This window comes from Neltuma alba, unplaced genomic scaffold (assembly GCF_004799145.2).
Source record: "Neltuma alba isolate B1F8T4 unplaced genomic scaffold, ASM479914v2 tig00013520_pilon, whole genome shotgun sequence".
Classification (NCBI taxonomy): Eukaryota; Viridiplantae; Streptophyta; class Magnoliopsida; order Fabales; family Fabaceae; genus Neltuma; species Neltuma alba.
This window is the reverse complement of record NW_021637738.1, coordinates 124,035-142,502: the sequence shown is the minus strand read 5'-3', so window position 1 is coordinate 142,502 and position 18,468 is coordinate 124,035. Positions and strand designations below refer to the sequence as shown.

At 40.4% G+C, this 18,468-nt stretch overlaps 3 protein-coding genes and 2 pseudogenes across 3 annotated transcripts; 4 read left to right on the top strand and 1 right to left on the bottom strand.

The window, feature by feature from the left end:
- The first annotated feature begins 469 nt into the window (after positions 1 to 469).
- On the top strand, positions 470 to 1,204 carry LOC114738033 (bZIP transcription factor 53-like; annotated as a pseudogene).
- A 1,528-nt stretch (positions 1,205 to 2,732) lies between these two features.
- On the bottom strand, positions 2,733 to 3,413 carry LOC114738025 (calvin cycle protein CP12-2, chloroplastic). Its single transcript, XM_028926036.1, has one exon. The coding sequence runs from the start codon at positions 3,353 to 3,355 to the stop codon at positions 2,981 to 2,983; it is 375 nt and encodes a 124-aa protein (XP_028781869.1). The 5' UTR covers positions 3,356 to 3,413; the 3' UTR covers positions 2,733 to 2,980.
- Positions 3,414 to 4,341: 928 nt separating this feature from the next.
- Positions 4,342 to 10,677, top strand: LOC114738023 (probable glutamyl endopeptidase, chloroplastic; annotated as a pseudogene).
- Positions 10,678 to 11,832: 1,155 nt separating this feature from the next.
- LOC114738024 (uncharacterized) lies at positions 11,833 to 13,757 on the top strand. The gene is made up of 3 exons (XM_028926035.1): positions 11,833 to 12,291; positions 12,929 to 13,527; positions 13,574 to 13,757. Exons 1-2 carry the CDS (start codon positions 11,859 to 11,861, stop codon positions 13,471 to 13,473), a joined length of 978 nt encoding a protein of 325 aa, XP_028781868.1. The 5' UTR covers positions 11,833 to 11,858; the 3' UTR covers positions 13,474 to 13,527; positions 13,574 to 13,757.
- A 1,344-nt stretch (positions 13,758 to 15,101) lies between these two features.
- Positions 15,102 to 17,840, top strand: LOC114738015 (protein trichome birefringence-like 6). Its single transcript, XM_028926028.1, has 5 exons — positions 15,102 to 16,290; positions 16,433 to 16,625; positions 16,710 to 16,900; positions 17,140 to 17,298; positions 17,383 to 17,840. Exons 1-5 carry the CDS (start codon positions 15,572 to 15,574, stop codon positions 17,696 to 17,698), a joined length of 1,578 nt encoding a protein of 525 aa, XP_028781861.1. The 5' UTR covers positions 15,102 to 15,571; the 3' UTR covers positions 17,699 to 17,840.
- The last annotated feature ends 628 nt before the right edge of the window (positions 17,841 to 18,468 follow it).

The window sequence follows — 18,468 nt, the reverse complement described above, 5'->3', positions numbered from 1 at the left end:
ATAATGTGCTTCAGCTGTCGTCTTTCGCTCAAAAAAAATTTCGTAGTTGTCGTCAGCCGACGCCAGCTATGACGCGGCCAATCAATCCATCCAATCCAAGCCTCAAAATTAGCTTTGAATTCCGAAAAGGGGGGAAGTTTCGCACGTTTTGTTTTGTGCATAAAAAACTCACCTACCCACCCCCATTTATCTTCTTCAATTCCAGTCTTCTCATCTCCGTTCCAGCTGCGCTTTTTCCTGGTTCATCTCCGACAACAGATCTCTACCACAGCTAAGTATTCTCATCTCTCTCTCTGTCTAGCTTCTCAATCCCTTTCTTCTTCGTTGGCTCTTGACTTCGGTCCGCTTCCAAGCTCGCGTCTTTGATAATCAGATATTCGGAGATCTAGGGTTTCAGGGTTCCTAACATAAGTTGATTCGGTTTGATTTGTGGTTTAAGAGAAATAACCTCAATGATTTCGGAATTTTTTGATCCCTGCCAACCCCATGCGTCGAGTTCGTCTGCTGCACTCGTTCTCTGTTGTGTTTCTATACTGGTTCTACGTTTTCTCATGAATGATAACTTCTCTGGTCGATCACTTGTGCTCTAACCATTAGATCTGTAAAATCCTATTTCCTTCATTTTTAACCATCATCCAATCAAGTTTGTCATCACCGTGCCTTAAGACGATGGCCTCGATTCAACGCACTGCAAGCTCGGGATCCGAAGGCGTAGTAGACCCCCGATATGCCGGCTTCGATGAGGAAAGAGGAAGAGGATGCTTTCCAACCGTGAGTCGGCGCGGCGATCCCGCATGAAGAAGCAAAAGCAAGTCGAAGATCTTTCAAGCGAAATTGGCCGACTTAAGGCTGAAAACGGTCGGCTATTTGAGAGCATAAAGGCCAAGGAAGAAGCACACGTTGAGATCGAATCCGTTAACAATGTTTTGAGGGCTCAGACAACGGAGTGACCGATCGACTGCGGTTTCTGAACTCGATCCTTGAGATCGCTGAAGAGGTCAGTGGGCTTTCTGTTGAAATCCCTGAGATACCGATGCTCTCTTCAACCCATGGCAGCTTCCTCTTCCAATGCAGCCGATCATGGCGTCCGCGGTCGACATGATAATGCATTGATGTAATAGAAGCCTTTCATATTCCTGCTCCGTCCTTCTCTGTATGGTGGGTTTGAGTATAGTTAAACTATGTCTAATAGGTTTGCTGGTTTCCTCTGTCTCTGTGGGGGCATCGTCTATTGTCTGTTTTGAATTATTGAGTGCTTTTGTCAGACTTAAACGGTTCGTGTTTCGTGTAGATTGAATTGAATGGAGTGGTTAGTGCTTTCGTGTTTGTCTTCTAATAAATGGCTTTGTCTTCTTTAATCTCCGCATTTGTCTATTTCGGCGATTGTTCCAAACGATTGCTATCCTCATTATTCACTATGGTTATCGTGCAAGGTCGTAAGTCGTGACTTTCGGACTATTTGATTCTCGACGCTTTGAGTGAGTAAACTGACCACGAATTGGCGGCACCTGTAATCTTTTCGACTGAGATCGAAGCCATTTTGTATTAATTAAATAATTACAAGAGCAGGGTACCTGATCTCTCTCTTTAATTTGCTTTAATTGTGTTCACTTAAAAATTGTGTGTCTAATCTTACCTCTCGCGAGAATATCTTAAAAGACTCCGACCTAACATTCCTATTTATGATCGAAGAGCGATATTAAAATGAATTATTTGCTGATTTACTCTCATGTGTATCACAATCCACCGGTCCCTGATTCTCACGGGCGAAGTTTGGGAGTTTAGGTAGGAAAGAAAGAAGGTTCCCGTGCGGGTCAGGGGATCGCGGAGATGACATCGAGAGAAGTCTTTATATGGCATGCGTGTCGCTTTGAGGAAGGTTTCCCGGGTTGTAGGATATCTCCCCGCCATATGAACTGTTTGGGTAGAAACCAATTTAAAAATAATTTTATAATATACGAAATAAATATATTAAAAGAATTTTATATTAATTTCTATAAAATCACTTTTTTAAATACCTGACACGAAAAATCCCCTAAATTTCAATCTCCTTTTCCTAAACAGTTGGCATTTAAAATGATATAAAAAAATCACAGATAAAAACCCATATACAGAAAATCTTTAAATGAATTATAAATACACTTCTAAGGCAAAAAAAGGAAAACTAAAATCTATTAAACTACACAATAATATGAAATCGTGGTTTGCCAAAACGTGAATTTCAGCAACATGTAAAGTCTCGCCTGAAATGATGAAAACACGTTTTATATAAATCAAAATAATTTTTTTTTATACTTATCCCATATTTTATAAATAATAATTTAAAAAATTATTCTAAGTCATCATCGAGAATCAACCGGCTGTCAAAGAATTTATATCCCATGCCACGAGGGTGTACAAAAGAAAATCCTAAACGTGCACACGTTAGGGAATACGTTTCAGTCATTGATGATCCCAGCCAGTAGATCATCATGATCAGGTTCTGGATGTTGGAAGCTGCAATAAAACATTAAACCGATTTTAGAATCACCGAACACAGTAGGCCGAAATGGAGGCGCCTCATTAGGCCTTGACAAGACGAAACTTTAGCAGAGGCTTGAGGCTAGTCATTAACCATCCAAGGACGTCCGCGCTATAACTAAATCGCTCAAGGGATATGCCCAAGATTCCGCGCGCGAAACAATATCATGACATCCAGATATCGAACTATTAATCAGATTCAGATCCAATATCAACGACGGAAAAGAACTATTAATCAGATCCAGGAAACTCAAATAAATAAACAAACTTCGGGCTTTACTTTTTGAAATTAAAAAGGCCTTTTCACTTTGTATGTATGGTGACGAGGGGGGCGGTTCGCTTTGGGGATCACGCTTGGTTCAGAATTAAATATTTAAACATGGCAGTTCATTCATATAAGATAACATAGAATGCTAGAAAGTAAAAACACACTTTTTAACAAATTTTGATATCAGCCCTCTCAGTTATCATATGTGCGGCACTCGTTGGTCTCTGGGTTGTCCTTGCAGTAGTTCTCCAGTGGGTCCGACTCCTTCTTTCGGTCCCTGGCATGGCTGGCCGCCGCGCTTAGCTCCTCCACTTCATCCCAAGCCGCCACGCACTCACCGCTCGCTGGGTTGTCTGAGCACGTCTCCTCTGCCTTCTTTATGCTCTCTTCCACCTTCTCCGATATACGATCAGGTGCTGCACGCACAGGCCGAACTGCCATCATGCGCCCCGACCCGAGTCTTTGGCCTGGATGCGCCGGGAATTTGACCGCTTGGGCCTTTTGTGATTCCGATGCCCTAGCCAAAAACCCAAGGCCCGAAAGGCTCAGACCAGTTATGGTTGCCATTTCTCCTTCTCCTCCTCCTCTCGTTACCTTCTGTATTCCCCCCGGATCGGTGCCGTGAATCAAAATAAGATAAGTTCGATTTAGGAACGGGGACTAAGAAGTGAGAAGGTATATAAACGATCCCAGTGAAGATTTGTGTACACATATTTCTTATCTGATGGCAACCAATGCTAAGCTTCCACGTCGAAACCACCCTGAGATATTTTGCATTAAAAAATAGAAGAGAGAATCTATTTTTGCTCTTCCTTTTATCCAAATGGCACTTTGACAATGAGATCAGGGGTCTGGCATCTGCAACTTCAGCCGTTGGATCTCGATGGGACATCAGAAAAATCGTAGTGTTTTGCTCTTGCACCAAGTTTCAAGGCCTAGCCTAGCCACGCCGCTTATGCTCACAGTCATACTCTCGCAGCATCCCTCTCTTGCTTTTTCTCATCTCATTCTTATCTTTAGATTAAAAATTGAATATTTAAAAGAAAAGTAATTTTAGGCACTCAAGTAAGGAATATAATCTCCAAACACTCGTATATAGGCTGCTCTTCATGAGGGGAAGGTGTCGACACTTGACCCGAAATAATATAGTATCCGTTTTCAGACCAATTCAAGGATTCGAAAAGGAGAAGGGTATCCATTTTTCCTCCTTGAAAAAGCCGGAGGTAATATAATTTGTAGTTTTTTAACCTCGTCTGTTAAATTTTAAACTATAAATTTTGGTTATTAAAAAAAAAAACCGAGAACAGGCATGAGATCGGCCCGGACATAGTAATAATGTAATAATATATTCCCTTTACAGTCGTTAAATAATGCCTAATAACCAAAAAAAACCGAGAACAGACATGAGATCGGCTCGGACGTAGTAATAATGTAACTAATATATTCCCTTTGCGGTCGTTAAATAATGCTTTTTTCCTCTCAAAAGGGAAAAGGATAACATGATTGGCAGCCCCACTTGCCAGCAAGCTGCAAAAGTGCACAGTCTTTAAAAATATCGAGCAGGAATAAAATTTTCCTCTCTCATGATGCGACTTCACAAAGTATACCATCGCCTTTCTCTTCTCAACTGCTCCCCAATCTCTTTGCTTTCCAATCCTTGTATTCTTCCTTTAATTCCTCCATATTCATCACGACTCAGATTTCCTCGCAGAATCGCCGCTAATTTTACTAGCATCACCTCAATGGGTTGCTCCCGGTTTCGCAATATTGCTCCTCTTAGTGCTATGGTTACTGAAGATGGTGGGGGCGGAAACTCGAATGCTCCTGGTTCTTCCTCTACCGCCACCTTTGATGACGAAGGTAAGCTGAGAAGGGTTTGTTTCTATTTTTAATAACAGTTTCGCCGATGTTTTGGTCTTCGAATGTGAGAAAGTTGCTGTATTGGTTGACTTTCCCTGAAAAAACACCTTAGTCTGGAAGCGGGTAGTATCCCTGAAAACTAAATTTGTTAATTCCATGCATGTTGCAGTCAAAAGATCGAAAAGAATACTACTTCTGCATCAGTTCAATCATCTCTCCGAAATTGTGTATATTATAAGCTTGTCCTGTTTTTGTAATGGAAACGTTGGAGCTGTAATAAGAACAATCGATTTCACTGCTGTACTGTGATGACTAAATTGAATATCCTTTTCTGTCTTAATTCATTATTTGTGAACCGGCAATATTTTTCTCATTAAGAGTCATATATATCTTCTGTGGTTAGCATTGCTCTATGCACATCTAACTTTTTGAGCTCAGTATTGGATATGAATACAGTTCTCTAACTCACAATGGCGTGCGTGTTCTTATTTATACCATGATAATGTCTCTAATTGCTGGGAACTATGTTGATTGGTTTTTATTAGAAGAGTCAACCGTTGGAGTAGCATATCGTGTTCCTCCACCTGAGATCAAGGATATTGTGGATGCTCCCCCCCTGCCTGCCTTGTCATTTTCACCGCATAGAGACAAAATTCTATTTCTCAAGCGACGATCTTTACCACCACTGACAGAACTAGCAAGACCAGAGGAAAAGTTGGCTGGTATACGCATTGATGGAAGCTGCAATACTAGGAGTCGCATGTCATTTTACACTGGCATAGGGATCCATCAAATTCTTCCCGACAACACATTAGGGCCAGAGCTAGAAGTTCATGGTTTCCCTGATGGTGCGAAGATCAACTTTGTTTCTTGGTCTCCTGATGGCCGGCATTTATCCTTTAGCATTCGTGGGAATGGGGAGGATGATGAGAGTAGTAAACTCAGAGTATGGATTGCTGATGTTGAAACAGGGAAAGCAAGACCTTTATTTCTGTCGCCTGACATATGCTTAAATGCAGTTTTTGACAATTATGTATGGGTAGATAACTCCAAACTGTTAGTTTGCACTATTCCGATGTCTCGTGGAGCTCCACCGAGGAAGCCTTTGGTCCCTTTTGGCCCTAAAATTCAGTCTAATGAAGAGAAGAGCATTATTCAAGTAAGAACTTTTCAGGATTTGCTGAAGGATGAATATGATGAAGATTTGTTTGACTACTATGCAACCTCACAGTTGATTTTAGCTTCCCTGGATGGTACAACAAGTGATATTGGCCCACCAGCTGTTTATACTTCAATGGACCCATCCCCAGACCATAAATACATTTTGATTAGTTCAATTCATAGGCCATACTCTTTTATCGTACCTTGTGGAAGATTTCCAAAGAAGGTAGATTTATGGAGCGCTGATGGAAAATTTGTTAGGCAACTTTGTGACTTACCCTGGCCGAGGACATCCCAATTGCCTTCAACAGTGTACGGAAAGGGATGCGGTCAATTAACTGGAGAGCTGATAAGCCGTCCACACTTTACTGGTACGCATCCGAATTTTTGGCTATATTTTCTGGTGGGGCATGAACATTTGAACCGTGACAATTACTGGATTGAATTTTACGCAAATCACATGCACTTTGCTGATAAATGCCATTTAATCAACTATTTGCAATTTCTTGAATTATTTTTCCTCAAAATTTTTAATTGCTGAAAACAATTATCCCGAGAGTGCTTTCAGTGTGGAAAGCTCAGAATGCTCTGAGATGCCCAAGGGAAAAGAAAAAGATCCAGAGGATGAACTTTCGACAACTAATTTACTAGTGGATAGTTCACTGCTATTTGTAACCTTCTTGGACCTCTGTTCACTGCTATACTTAAATTTTACTTTATTCAAGTATGCCGTGCAATTGCTTTTCCCCTTTATATACATATATTGGTTTCAAATGCAACCATAGGGCACATAAAAAAAAAAAAATCAATATATGTTTTTACTGTTTTGCAATTCTCTTGGGCTTCTATAATTCTATGGTTATTTTCCTGGGGAAAAAAAACTGGCATGTGATTTCTTTTGAGTAAATTATTTCATTTGAGGTCTCTAGGGTAGAAACACAAGATGGAGGTGATGCGAAGGTGGAGGTTTCTCCACGAGATATAATTTACACACAACCTGCTGAGACACTAGAGGGTGAGCAGCCAGTTCTACTGCACAAACTTGATCTCCGCTATGGGTATGTTCATGGTCTACATTGACTTCTCTTTATTGGTGTCTCCATGTCTTTGCCATAATATTGACATTATTGGACCATTTTCCCTAGTCAATCAACCGATTAGCATTTCATGTATGCTACCAAAGGCTGTAATTGACCTTATTTTCAGGGAAGTTATTGAACATTTTTCAAATTATCAATGCTCAGATTGTGCATGTAAAATTAGCATGCACTTTCTTATCTGATCAATAAACTTTTTGGCAAAGAATGCGTGCTAGTTAATATGAGCATTATGTCTATCACATGTCTTTGGCATGCCTGTAGCAGTTGTTAGGGAAGTTCCTTTCCATATTTAAGGTTAACTCATCAGTTTCTGTTGTCTTAATCGTGTGATTTGTGTTGGGGAAAACCTGAAATAGTGGTTGATGTACACTTTTTCAACTCTACAGAGGGATTTCATGGTGTGATGATTCTTTGGCTTTGGTATATGAATCATGGTATAAAACACGACGAACGAGGACATGGGTCATCTCTCCTGGAGATGATGATGTGAATCCCCGCATCCTATTTGATAGATCTTCAGAAGATGTCTACTCTGATCCTGGCTCTCCCATGCTGCGGAGAACTCAAGCTGGGACATATGTTATTGCCAATGTAAAGAAAGGAAGTGATGAAGGAAGATATGTTTTACTAAACGGAATTGGTGCTACGCCAGAGGGGAACATCCCATTCCTGGATCTATTTGAAATGTAAGTGTCTTACTTCATTTGTTTCCTGTATGTTATTTTGGCTTCTTACTTAGGTGTTGTGGTCTAAACCAAAACCTTACAGAAATACAGGTAACAAAGAACGAATCTGGGAGAGTGACAAAGAAAAAATTATGAGACTGTTGTTGCCCTAATGTCTGATCAGGAAGAAGGGGATTTGCATCTAGATCAACTTAAAATACTGACTTCAAAAGAGTCAAAGACTGAGAACACTCAGTATTACATTTTCACCTGGCCAGATAAAAAGGCATATCAGATTACAAATTTCCCTCATCCATATCCTCAGCTTGCATCATTGCAAAAAGAGATGATCAGATATCAAAGAAAGGATGGGGTTCAACTTACAGCTACATTATATCTGCCACCAGGCTATAATCCATCAACAGATGGCCCTTTGCCATGTCTGGTTTGGTCATACCCTGGGGAATTTAAAAGCAAAGATGCTGCTGGACAAGTTCGTGGTTCTCCTAATGAATTTGCTGGGATAGGTCCTACATCAGCCCTTCTTTGGCTGGCCAGAAGGTGTGGATTGCCTTTTCCTATTCTTGTGTGCTTTAATTCTTTCTAATTCAGTGTTATTTTCTCTTATTTGAAAGTGAATTGTGGCATGAGCTGGATTTTTCTTTGATTACTTTAAATCTTGCAGATTTGCCATTCTATCTGGACCTACTATTCCTATTATTGGTGAGGGTGATGTGGAGGCAAATGATACGTAAGTGAATTGTTATTGCCAAGTGATGTTTACCCTATGTTTATCACCAACATGTTCTTAAAGACCATTAGGGATCTTCTCTGGGAGGATCAATGCTTTGAGTGCTGTGGTCATTGGTCTTGTCCTCATTTTTCTTTATTCCATAAATTTTTAGTTTCAGATATTTGAATTCTCATGTATCTCTTTGTATTTTGTAAATCCTTAGAATTATATCTGATTATAAACTGTGTATTGATCAATCAGGTACGTAGAACAATTAGTTGAAAGTGCAGAGGCTGCTGTGGAGGAAGTTATCCGGCGAGGGGTATGCTTTATTCTTAATGTATAGTATTTATCAAGAGATTTCAAAGTATGGTTTAAGTCAAACCTATTCACGTTGTCACATCTAGGTAGCTCATCCAAAAAGAATAGCTGTTGGTGGACATTCCTATGGCGCTTTTATGACTGCTAACCTCCTGGCACATGCCCCTCATCTCTTCTGCTGTGGAATTGCTCGGTCTGGTGCTTACAACAGAACACTCACTCCTTTTGGTTTTCAGGTAATATACTGCAAACAATGGCTTGATTTTTGGTTCCAGTGGTTAAGGGCATATTTGGTTCACATTATTATTTGATCAATAATGGAATGACTATTGCTATTTCAGTGTTTGGTCGAGCTAGGGATGGAATGACATTGATTCCGTTCCCCTCATATGTATCGTACATGGTATATTTATGAGAGAAAATAATAATTATAATGAATAAAGATAAGTCAGAAAAAAAAATGAAAATAGACCCTGGCCCCTGAATGGAACTGTCAATCCGTGTCTTCTTTCCCAACAAATCATGGAATCCTCATTCCAGTGGGATTGAGACAAGAATGAAATCGTTAATTTGTGGATCAAATGTAAGATAAGTAGTATAAATTGAGGTTTTAATATGATGATCATGTTTTCGTTTTATCACACCTTATTCTCTAGCACCAGATGTCACTGTACTGTTCTTTGCAGAATTTGAAGGCCATGGTCTTATGTTTCATTTCCTTTCTGTAGAACGAAGACAGAACTCTTTGGGAAGCCACTAATACTTATGTAGAGATGAGTCCTTTCATGTCAGCTAATAAAATTAAGAAGCCCATCTTACTTATGCATGGGGAAGAAGATAATAATCCAGGAACATTAACCATGCAGGTAAGATAGCAACTGTTATCAATCAACCTTCCTAACAGGTTACCTGTAATTTACTTTCCATGTGGGCCATCCAACTAACTTGTTTCCTCCCCACTTGTAAATACTTTCTGGTTATGCAGTCAGATAGGTTTTTTAATGCTCTGAAGGGCCATGGTGCTCTATGTCGACTTGTGATTCTGCCTTATGAAAGCCATGGTTATTCTGCCAGAGAAAGCATCATGCATGTCCTCTGGGAAACAGATAGATGGCTGTATAAGTACTGTGTATCCAACAGTTCTGATGCAGATGAAGATCATGGCTCTGGCGCAGTCGAAGGAAATGCTGACAAAGGTAATAAAGACTCTGAAAGCAAGGTGGTTGTTCCCAGCGGAGGTGGTAGCACAGAAGCATATGATCTCAAGTATGAAGGACTCCACTCTATGCCAAGGTCGTCATTGTGGTAAACAGCCCTGTTAATATATATATATATATATATATATATAAAGTAATTAAGCACCATTTATTGGAACTTGAGATAAAGATATTTTGATATGATAATTTTGCTATCAGTAAAATACTCAAATGACCTGGACATCCTTGCAGCCTTATTTAAAGTGCTATAGATAATATCTTATACTTTTCCAGATTAGATACATGTTCAATGAAAATATCCTGGACAATAATAGAACAAACTATAGATTATGCTTGGTGCGGTTATTTTCATGGTGTAGAAGAGACGGCTAATTTTTGGCTGCCAAGGTGAAGCATTGGAATGATAAGCCCGAGCAACAAGATGCTTCCATTGAGCATGCAACGGCGTCAAGTTATGACAGAGGCGGACATGGGGAGTATGAGAGGTGTAATTGCACTCCATCACCATCAATCAGGCAATCCCTTGAAAGCATTCATCACAGGCACAAATTGATGGTGTAGTGGATTCGCCAGGATTTACCTCTCTATCACTTTTCCCCCCGGAATGGTCCTTAACCAAATAATTTAAATATGTTATGGGAATAACTGAACTCTTATTCCTCCTTTGCAAACTATATTCTGATGGGGAGTAAGTAACCTTGTAAGTCTATTCTAAGGCTGATCCAGAAGTTTCTATCGTACTGGCGCCTGCATGGTTGTCTTTTACAAACATTCTCATTTGGCTGACGTCAATGTGTCTCTGGAGATTAAAATCAAAATAGGATTTGCCCCTTATTCAGAAGGTGTCCTCTGGGTAATCAACCGGAGAGTCAACAGCAGTGGCAGAAACTGACTCTAAAACATGAAGACGAATGGACAGTCAATAACCATCTGGATTCATTGCATGGAGGGACTGTTCGTAACGCCCTGCGCATTTAATTTTAAATCTGAAGTTGACTAATTGACTCTTGATGAATTAACTGGGTAACAGTCATGTCTTAGAAGGTCCTAAAATATTATGAAGGGAAATGAATTGCAATTGGCCGTTTTGGTAGTAATTGCTCGGTAGATATTTACAACTAGTACATGTTTTTAAACTTAATTGTCATTAAATAAATTGATTTATTGAGACATGACCCCTTTTTTAAAAGAATGCTCATGGCGTTGGCACTTGGCAGACACACAAAAGGCTGGAGTGGATAGCCCGCGTCCGTTTTTTAATTCCGAGTACGGAAGCCCATGCTTCGCTTATAGCATCAGATTTTCGCGAGCAAACACGGCCTTATATCCCCATAATTCATCCGGGTCTGTGGTTACTGCAGCAGGGGATAATTATCGACTTGGGTGGATGGCGACGTTGGTAATCATTGTTATTGTTGAAGAAATTTGTCAATGGCTTCAGACAAAAATAAAAAAATTATTGATATTGATATTTTCCCATCAAGATAATTACCAGATTGTCTTTGGATGCATCGTGTTCCATGGGTGGAATTTGTTTATTCATTCATTCAATCCTCGCTATTCAATTTTTTAGTCAAATGCATCCGCCAAGGACCACCACTCATCTGAAATAGGTACATGTGTTTTCTTGAAATTTAAGAATAAACGACAAACGCTCCAACGTCCAAGCTGTCAGGGATCTTCCGTTTTCCCGACCGCTCACCAGATTCACGAGATTTTTCCCTTCCATTTTTGTTCGGTTTTTCTTTTATGACGCTTCTTTATATGCCATGCACCCAGAGAATGGATCTGTTTCCCTCACCCAATTTTTCCAACCAAAAATCAAGTTTCCTCTCAGAATCAATGAATTTCTCCGTCGTTGCAACAACCCCACTTAAATTTAATTTAATATTACTATTTGTTGGACTTTTGTTTTTAGCATCCACGGCTCAAATATTCCAGCCAATTCCCGTTCTTGACCGCGCTCTCAGTCTTACCCACAAGCCTTCTCTCTTTTTTCTCTGTCTAGCTCTGATGGCTTCCTCGAGGCTTTGCTCCCCTAAATTTCTAGTCTTCCTCCTGCTCCTCTCAGCCATACCGATCGGCATAATCATCTCCCTGGAGCTAGCAAAACCCCCCACTCACGTGTACCATTACCACAGCACGGGGTGGTTTAGAGAGTGTGGCAAGTGGGATGAACAAAATCGGCGCTTCATCGTGACTTTCTTCGAAGGAGGAATCGGTCAGATTCCGGTGACGGGAGCGGAGGGCGAGGTATTAGAGGAGATACCGGTGGTCAAAGACATCGACCTGGCTGGAAACGCATCCCTCGGACTCGTCATCGACCGGCCGAGGAACCGGCTGCTGGCAGTTCATGCAGACGCAATGGGAAATCGGTACGGGGCACTTGCGGCCTACGACTTGTCAACTTGGAAACGATTGTTTCTGACCCAACTCAGTGGCCCAAGTAAGCTTTCATATTCGTGTCTTTGTCGTTTCCATTCTCCATTTCCCCGCCTCCATCTTCTAGGTGTTTGATATTCTAACTTACGAGGTTTTGATTGTTACACACACACACACTTCCTCCCATCCTAAATATAAATCTCATTTTGTCGATCCTAAATATAACACTCATTTAGGATCGGAGGAGTATTTGCCAGTAATGTGTCGGAATAATTGAGTATTAGGACTAATTTATGGCTATTGGGTAAAAACAAGTGAGTTCTAAGGTTAGAAAATATCAATGATTAAGTTTATGACCGCATTGACCATAAAAAAGCAGTCTAAATAATTCAAAAAGATTTTACTGGTAAAAAAAAAAAAACCTACATTTGTTAGCGCTTTGCCCTTTTGGTGGAGCAACTAACATTAAATTGTGTTAGCTTTAAGTTTGGTGTGCGACAGCTGGTAGTCTACCAGGTTCAGACGCTGGTTAATCTTGCTTTTGGAATCATTGCTGCTACATATATACAGTCTTCTCCACTAATGAATTTTCGGGAAATGGCTTCTCCACATTTGTAATCCGAACAGTTATAGCAAGATTATTAACATTCCCTAGTTAGTCTGTTATTATTAATGACATAATTTTTCTCCATGGCATGTAGGCGACGAGAAGTCATTACCAGATGATGTTGCAGTGGATGCAGAAGGCAATGCTTATGTAACAGATACCAAAGCCAGCAAGATCTGGAAGGTTGGGGTGGAAGGGAAGCTTCTATCAATCATAAGAAACCCACTATTTGTTGCAAAAGAATGGTACAAGAACTTGGTTGCGCTGAATGGCATCGTTTACCACCCAGACGGATATCTGATAGTGATTCACACACTTAGCGGCAACTTGTTGAAAATTGACCTGTCAGGTGGCAAGGAGGAAGTGAAACTAATAAAGGTAGAGGGAGGGCCACTTACATTCGGAGATGGCCTAGAACTAGTGTCCCCTACCAAGGTGGTGGTGGCCGGGAATCCTTCAGGTAGATTAGTGGAGAGTTCTGACGGCTGGGAAACAGCTTCTGTGGCAGCGACATTCCGGGGGCTTAAGCATCGGTTGGCCACTGCGGCCACCGTGAAGGACGGCAAGGTGTATCTCAACCATATGATCGGAATGGGCTATCCTAAAAGGAAGCATGCTTTCGTTGAGGCACAGTTTTAAAAGAGAGAAGAGAAATCACTGCTCTATGCTCTGAATTTCAAACGCTAAAGAAATCTGTCGTACTTTTGGCAAAAAAAAAAAAAAAAAAAAAAAAAGAAATCTGTCGTACTTGTATGATGATCATTTATTTTGATTTTGGTTGTATGGTTGGTGGGTCTGTGCTCGTCAATCATTTGTGCTGGTGTTCAGGACACACAATTTAATTTTTATCCTTGGAGTGACTGATCATTGACCCTACTGGTTGTGTTTGCTGCAATTTCCTTTCTGCTATTGTCTGCATTAAATTCGGATGACGGTGAACGAGAGGAAGCTGCAATGGTAACCCCACTTGAGAATGTTTCCTTTTGCCTGTGGCCTGTGGGGACCAACGATTATGTGACTAGAAGGCTCACCAAGCGGGGACTTTTGTTTTTCTTTTATCTCTTATGTGGACGAGGGGATAAATGGGCCTACGATTGCAATCCAGTGCTCGTGGGCTTTTAAGTTAGTCGTCTCTGTTACTCTGGCTTTTGTCCACTCAAGTTGTTGGATTTTTTTAGTCAGTGTTGAGCCGAAATAGTAGGAAGTGGGAAGGGGGAGCTGTCGTTGGGTTTTTTTAATCTTCTGGGGCACGAGGACAGTTAATGCATGCCTCCGGGTGAGGGGACCACTCAGATGGTTGAAGTAGGGGGGTGGAGTTATTAAGTCTAAATTTACACAGTGATAGTAGTAGTAACCCTTAGACATTCTAGGAAATAGCAACACGGACAACAACAGAACAAAACAACGGGGACGGGGAATGATGTTTTCTAGTTTTTAATAAATCATAAATATAGTCACGCATGGGGAAGGAAACCTCGAATGAATGATGATATCCGGAGAAACGCTAGATTTTGACTGCCCACTTTTGACCCCATTTTACGGGCTTCTCCAAAACATCCCGATACGGTGTTTGCTCACCACATCAATTCACACACACCAAGACTCTAAGCACCTGAACTGTGCCCTTGTGATTCGCTTGTGAGAAGAGAGAGCTAAAGAATTATATTAACTTCCAAGTAGAGGGAGGTAAAGAATTTTACACCGACATGCGTAACTAATAATGTGATCATGAGCGGTCACCTATGTACTATATATAGTGCTGAGGTATTATTTTAGTCTCCTGTCTAACGAATAAAGGTATTCTCGCTGGCCACTTCATTCACATCTAGTTTTAAAAACTGATCAGGACTAGGAGAGCCCTAATTTGAACCCAGCGTCCGGCCAAAGAGATGAAAAAGAGGGGAATCCGATGAGGCATTTCACAGACCATAAATGGATAAGTATTTCAGTCCTCATCCGTGGCAGATGAACAGCGTCATCTTTTTTAAAGGAAAAGCCAATCCTAAAAATGCTTGTAAGATTAAAAAAAAATGTATTTTTACCCAAAAGAAAAAAGTTGGGGCGGGAGGGACAACTTCTCCCGTGCGCCAGAAGACATCATTTCAAGGCTCTTCTCCCGAGCAAATTACTTTCTTTGAAGTTTAAACACCTTTGAATTAAAAAACATAACTTCCTTTGAAGTTAAACGCAATAATGCGATCTTGTGAAAATGACTTCTGGCGCCGCCCCCTCCCCAAAAAAAAAAATCCTATTCACTATGAGTTGACGTTCTTGAGAGCTGATCGGAATTGAACCCCGGAAAAACCCGTCTGTGGTTTTCTCGTTCTGGTTTTTGCTCTCTGATGTGAATGTGATTATCCAGGGATTCTTAGCCGAAATATAATAAATTTTGTTTGAGAGCAGATTGGCCTCGTGGATAGCTGTCCAGAGATGTTCTTCTCATCAGGTGGCCAAATATGCAAATATCCTTCCGTTGCCGCTACAGGGAGAGAGAATCCTTTCCCTCCCTATTTCCGGATTCTTCTACCTGCTCGCCCCTCCCATTTTTATTTTTATTTTATTTCTAATACTGTCCTCCGTCACACTCTGTCCGCCTTATCTACTGTCTCTACGCTGTTGCCTGGATTTTTTTTCTTCCTCCAATATCAAATCCTGCGTTAACCCGTGACAAAACCATATGCGAACCACATTACATCAATTATCTGCCTTTGTTTTCTATTAGAGTATAGCTTCGTCTATGGAGAGGCAGAGAAGCTTCTCCTTCAAACCCACTAGGCTTCTGGTTTTCTCGTTCACAATCTGTTCCTCTGTCGTCTTCCTTACTACTTTCGCGTTTTGGGTCAAAAAGTTCTCACCTTCAGTCCACCAGCAGACTCATGTTCAGTTCAACAGATCTCTCAGTGGCGGTGACGGACCTTTGAGCCTTCAGAACTCGACTGGTTTTACTAGAAACTTTACGGTAGATGGTGTAAAAATCCCTGCTTTGATTGAAAATCGTCGTGGTCGGTCCGATAACTTTTCTAATGGTGACAGTTATTCCGGGTCAAATTCTTCTGTGCCGGAATTTGGAGGACATGAAGCTCGTGCTTCGGTTACTAATTTCACGCCAATGCAAGATGTCGTTGCGGATGAATCTCTATCTGGGGTGGTTAGAGATAAACAGGGGAATACAATTCTTGGTTTAGATGAGAGAACTGATGGCAACAGGAAAGAAGAGTTTATTACAGCAGCTTCGTTCAAGAAGATTGAAGTTCTGGCCGGGAAGAAGATTGGGCAGAAAACAGTCAAAGGCTGTGATTTAACAAAAGGGAGTTGGGTTTTTGATGAAAGCTATCCTCTGTACACGAAAGATTCATGTCCTTTCATAGACGAGGGTTTCGATTGCTTGGGAAACGGAAGATTAGATAGCGACTACTTAAAGTGGAGATGGCAACCGCAAGACTGTGATCTTCCAAGGTACTATCAAATTCAATCTCTATATTTCTCTTCTGATTCGCGCATGTTTAGTTTTACGATGATTAAGCTGAGGAACTACTGAGCTTTGACCAAAGTGATACTTACAGGAACAAGTATTGAAGTAGTGTGTGATTTATGATAGGTTCAATGCAACAAAAATGCTGGAGTTGATAAGAGGGAAAAGATTAGTGTTTGTGGGGGATTCGATTAATCGGAACCAATGGGAATCACTGCTGTGCATGTTAACTGGTGCTATCAGAGATCCGAAGAGAGTGTACGAGACCCGTGGGCGAAAGATTACCAAAGAGAAGGGAAATTATAGTTTCAGGTTTCTGGTAATTCTAATTTCTGCTGAATCTCACTTTGTTTTTGTGTGCCCGTGGGAAGCGTATTGAGTCGTTGGACTACCCACCTCGCAGGATTACCAATGCACAGTTGAATTTTATGTGTCTCATTTCTTAGTCCACGAAAGCAAGGCAAGAATAGGGCAGAAACGGAGACCAACCTTGCGAATTGACGCCATTGATCGCGGTTCCTCAAGATGGAGAGGAGCTGATATCTTGGTTTTTAATACTGCACATTGGTGGTCACACTACAAAACAAAAGCCGGGTGAGCACCATCTTTTATCCTCTTCACTCATTAGGCCTTTGAAGTTAAATATAGGGCTCCTTCCACAAGAAAAGTGCGTTCGTTTGAGTGTCAGATTGCGTTGAAGAATCATTACTGAAATTTTGATGCCTTGAGGTTAAAAAAATATTGCAGTTGCAAAATCCTTGTCTGCTAAATGATCAGCCATAGCTGAATTACTTATTGATCTGCTCTGGATTTCATCTTTGTATTAATAACAGGATTAATTACTATCAGGAAGGAAGCCTAGTTCATCCGCAGCTAAATGTGTCAACAGCTTTCAGGAAAGCTTTGACGACTTGGTCTTCATGGGTTGACAAGCACATCAATGCCAGAAAAACCCGAGTTCTCTTTCGAAGCTCAGCACCTTCTCATTTCAGGTTTGCTTATAATTATATTATATTTGAACTGTGAAATAGTTTCTGTAATCTCCCAGACCTCTGAAATTGGACGCCTTGTTACAGGGGAGGTCAATGGAACACGGGAGGGCATTGTAAGGAAGCGACAAGTCCGCTGAATGAAACCTTAAGCACAGCTGAACCGGAGAAGAACAGAATCGTGGAAGAGGTGTTGAAGCAGATGAAAACTGGGGTGACATTGTTGGATATAACAAGGTTGTCAGGGTATAGAATAGATGGGCATCCATCTATATATGGATGGAAATCAGGCAAGAACAGTAAATCTCAGAGAATACAAGATTGTAGCCATTGGTGCCTTCCCGGGGTTCCAGATACGTGGAATGAGCTCCTATTCTATCATGTGCACGCTACATCAAAATGAGCCGTGCAAGACGGTCGCACCCCCTCAATTTATTTATTTATTTATTTTTTCAGATGTTTATTTGTACAATCCACCTCTAATTTAGACACCTATCTTCATTTGACTTTGGGCTTCTTTTTGGCATAAGTGCGCCTTATTTCTAGCATAGACATGCACCGCATGTTCTATCTCGCAAATCCAGGCAAGAATCGCATATTTTACTGGTCAACTCCATCAAAGTTCCATGGCCCATTTATTAATTAAATTAATTCGCAATTATTTGGATAGAGACGAGAGTAACGATAACAGATTATTTTTCAGATAAGATAATTAAGGCATATAACACTAGTATTTATTATATCTGTGTTATTATTATTTATCTTTATATTTATTATATGTTTGGTAGAGTATATATTTCTTTTGGATTGATTTGATTTACTTGGGTGGTTTCAAATTTACTGTTTTTTATTTGATATTTTTAAATCAGTATTTTTTATTAATATATTTTAAAATGATTATCTTAATTAAATGTACAAATAAAATAAAACTCTTTCATATTAAATTTAGTCAAAATTTCTCTCCGGCTAAAAGCATCTACATCCTTGTGTGTAAGTCTGCTTAAATACACAACAATAAAAACAAAAAAAAGACAAAGAAAGAAACTTACCTTCATATCCTTTTCTTATTTAATACAACATTGACCCTATTTTCACGAGATTTATCCATCTTCGGTTCTCCTGATATAGTTTGTTAAGACTTAAGATATTAAACTAGTATATCAAAGGTGTAAT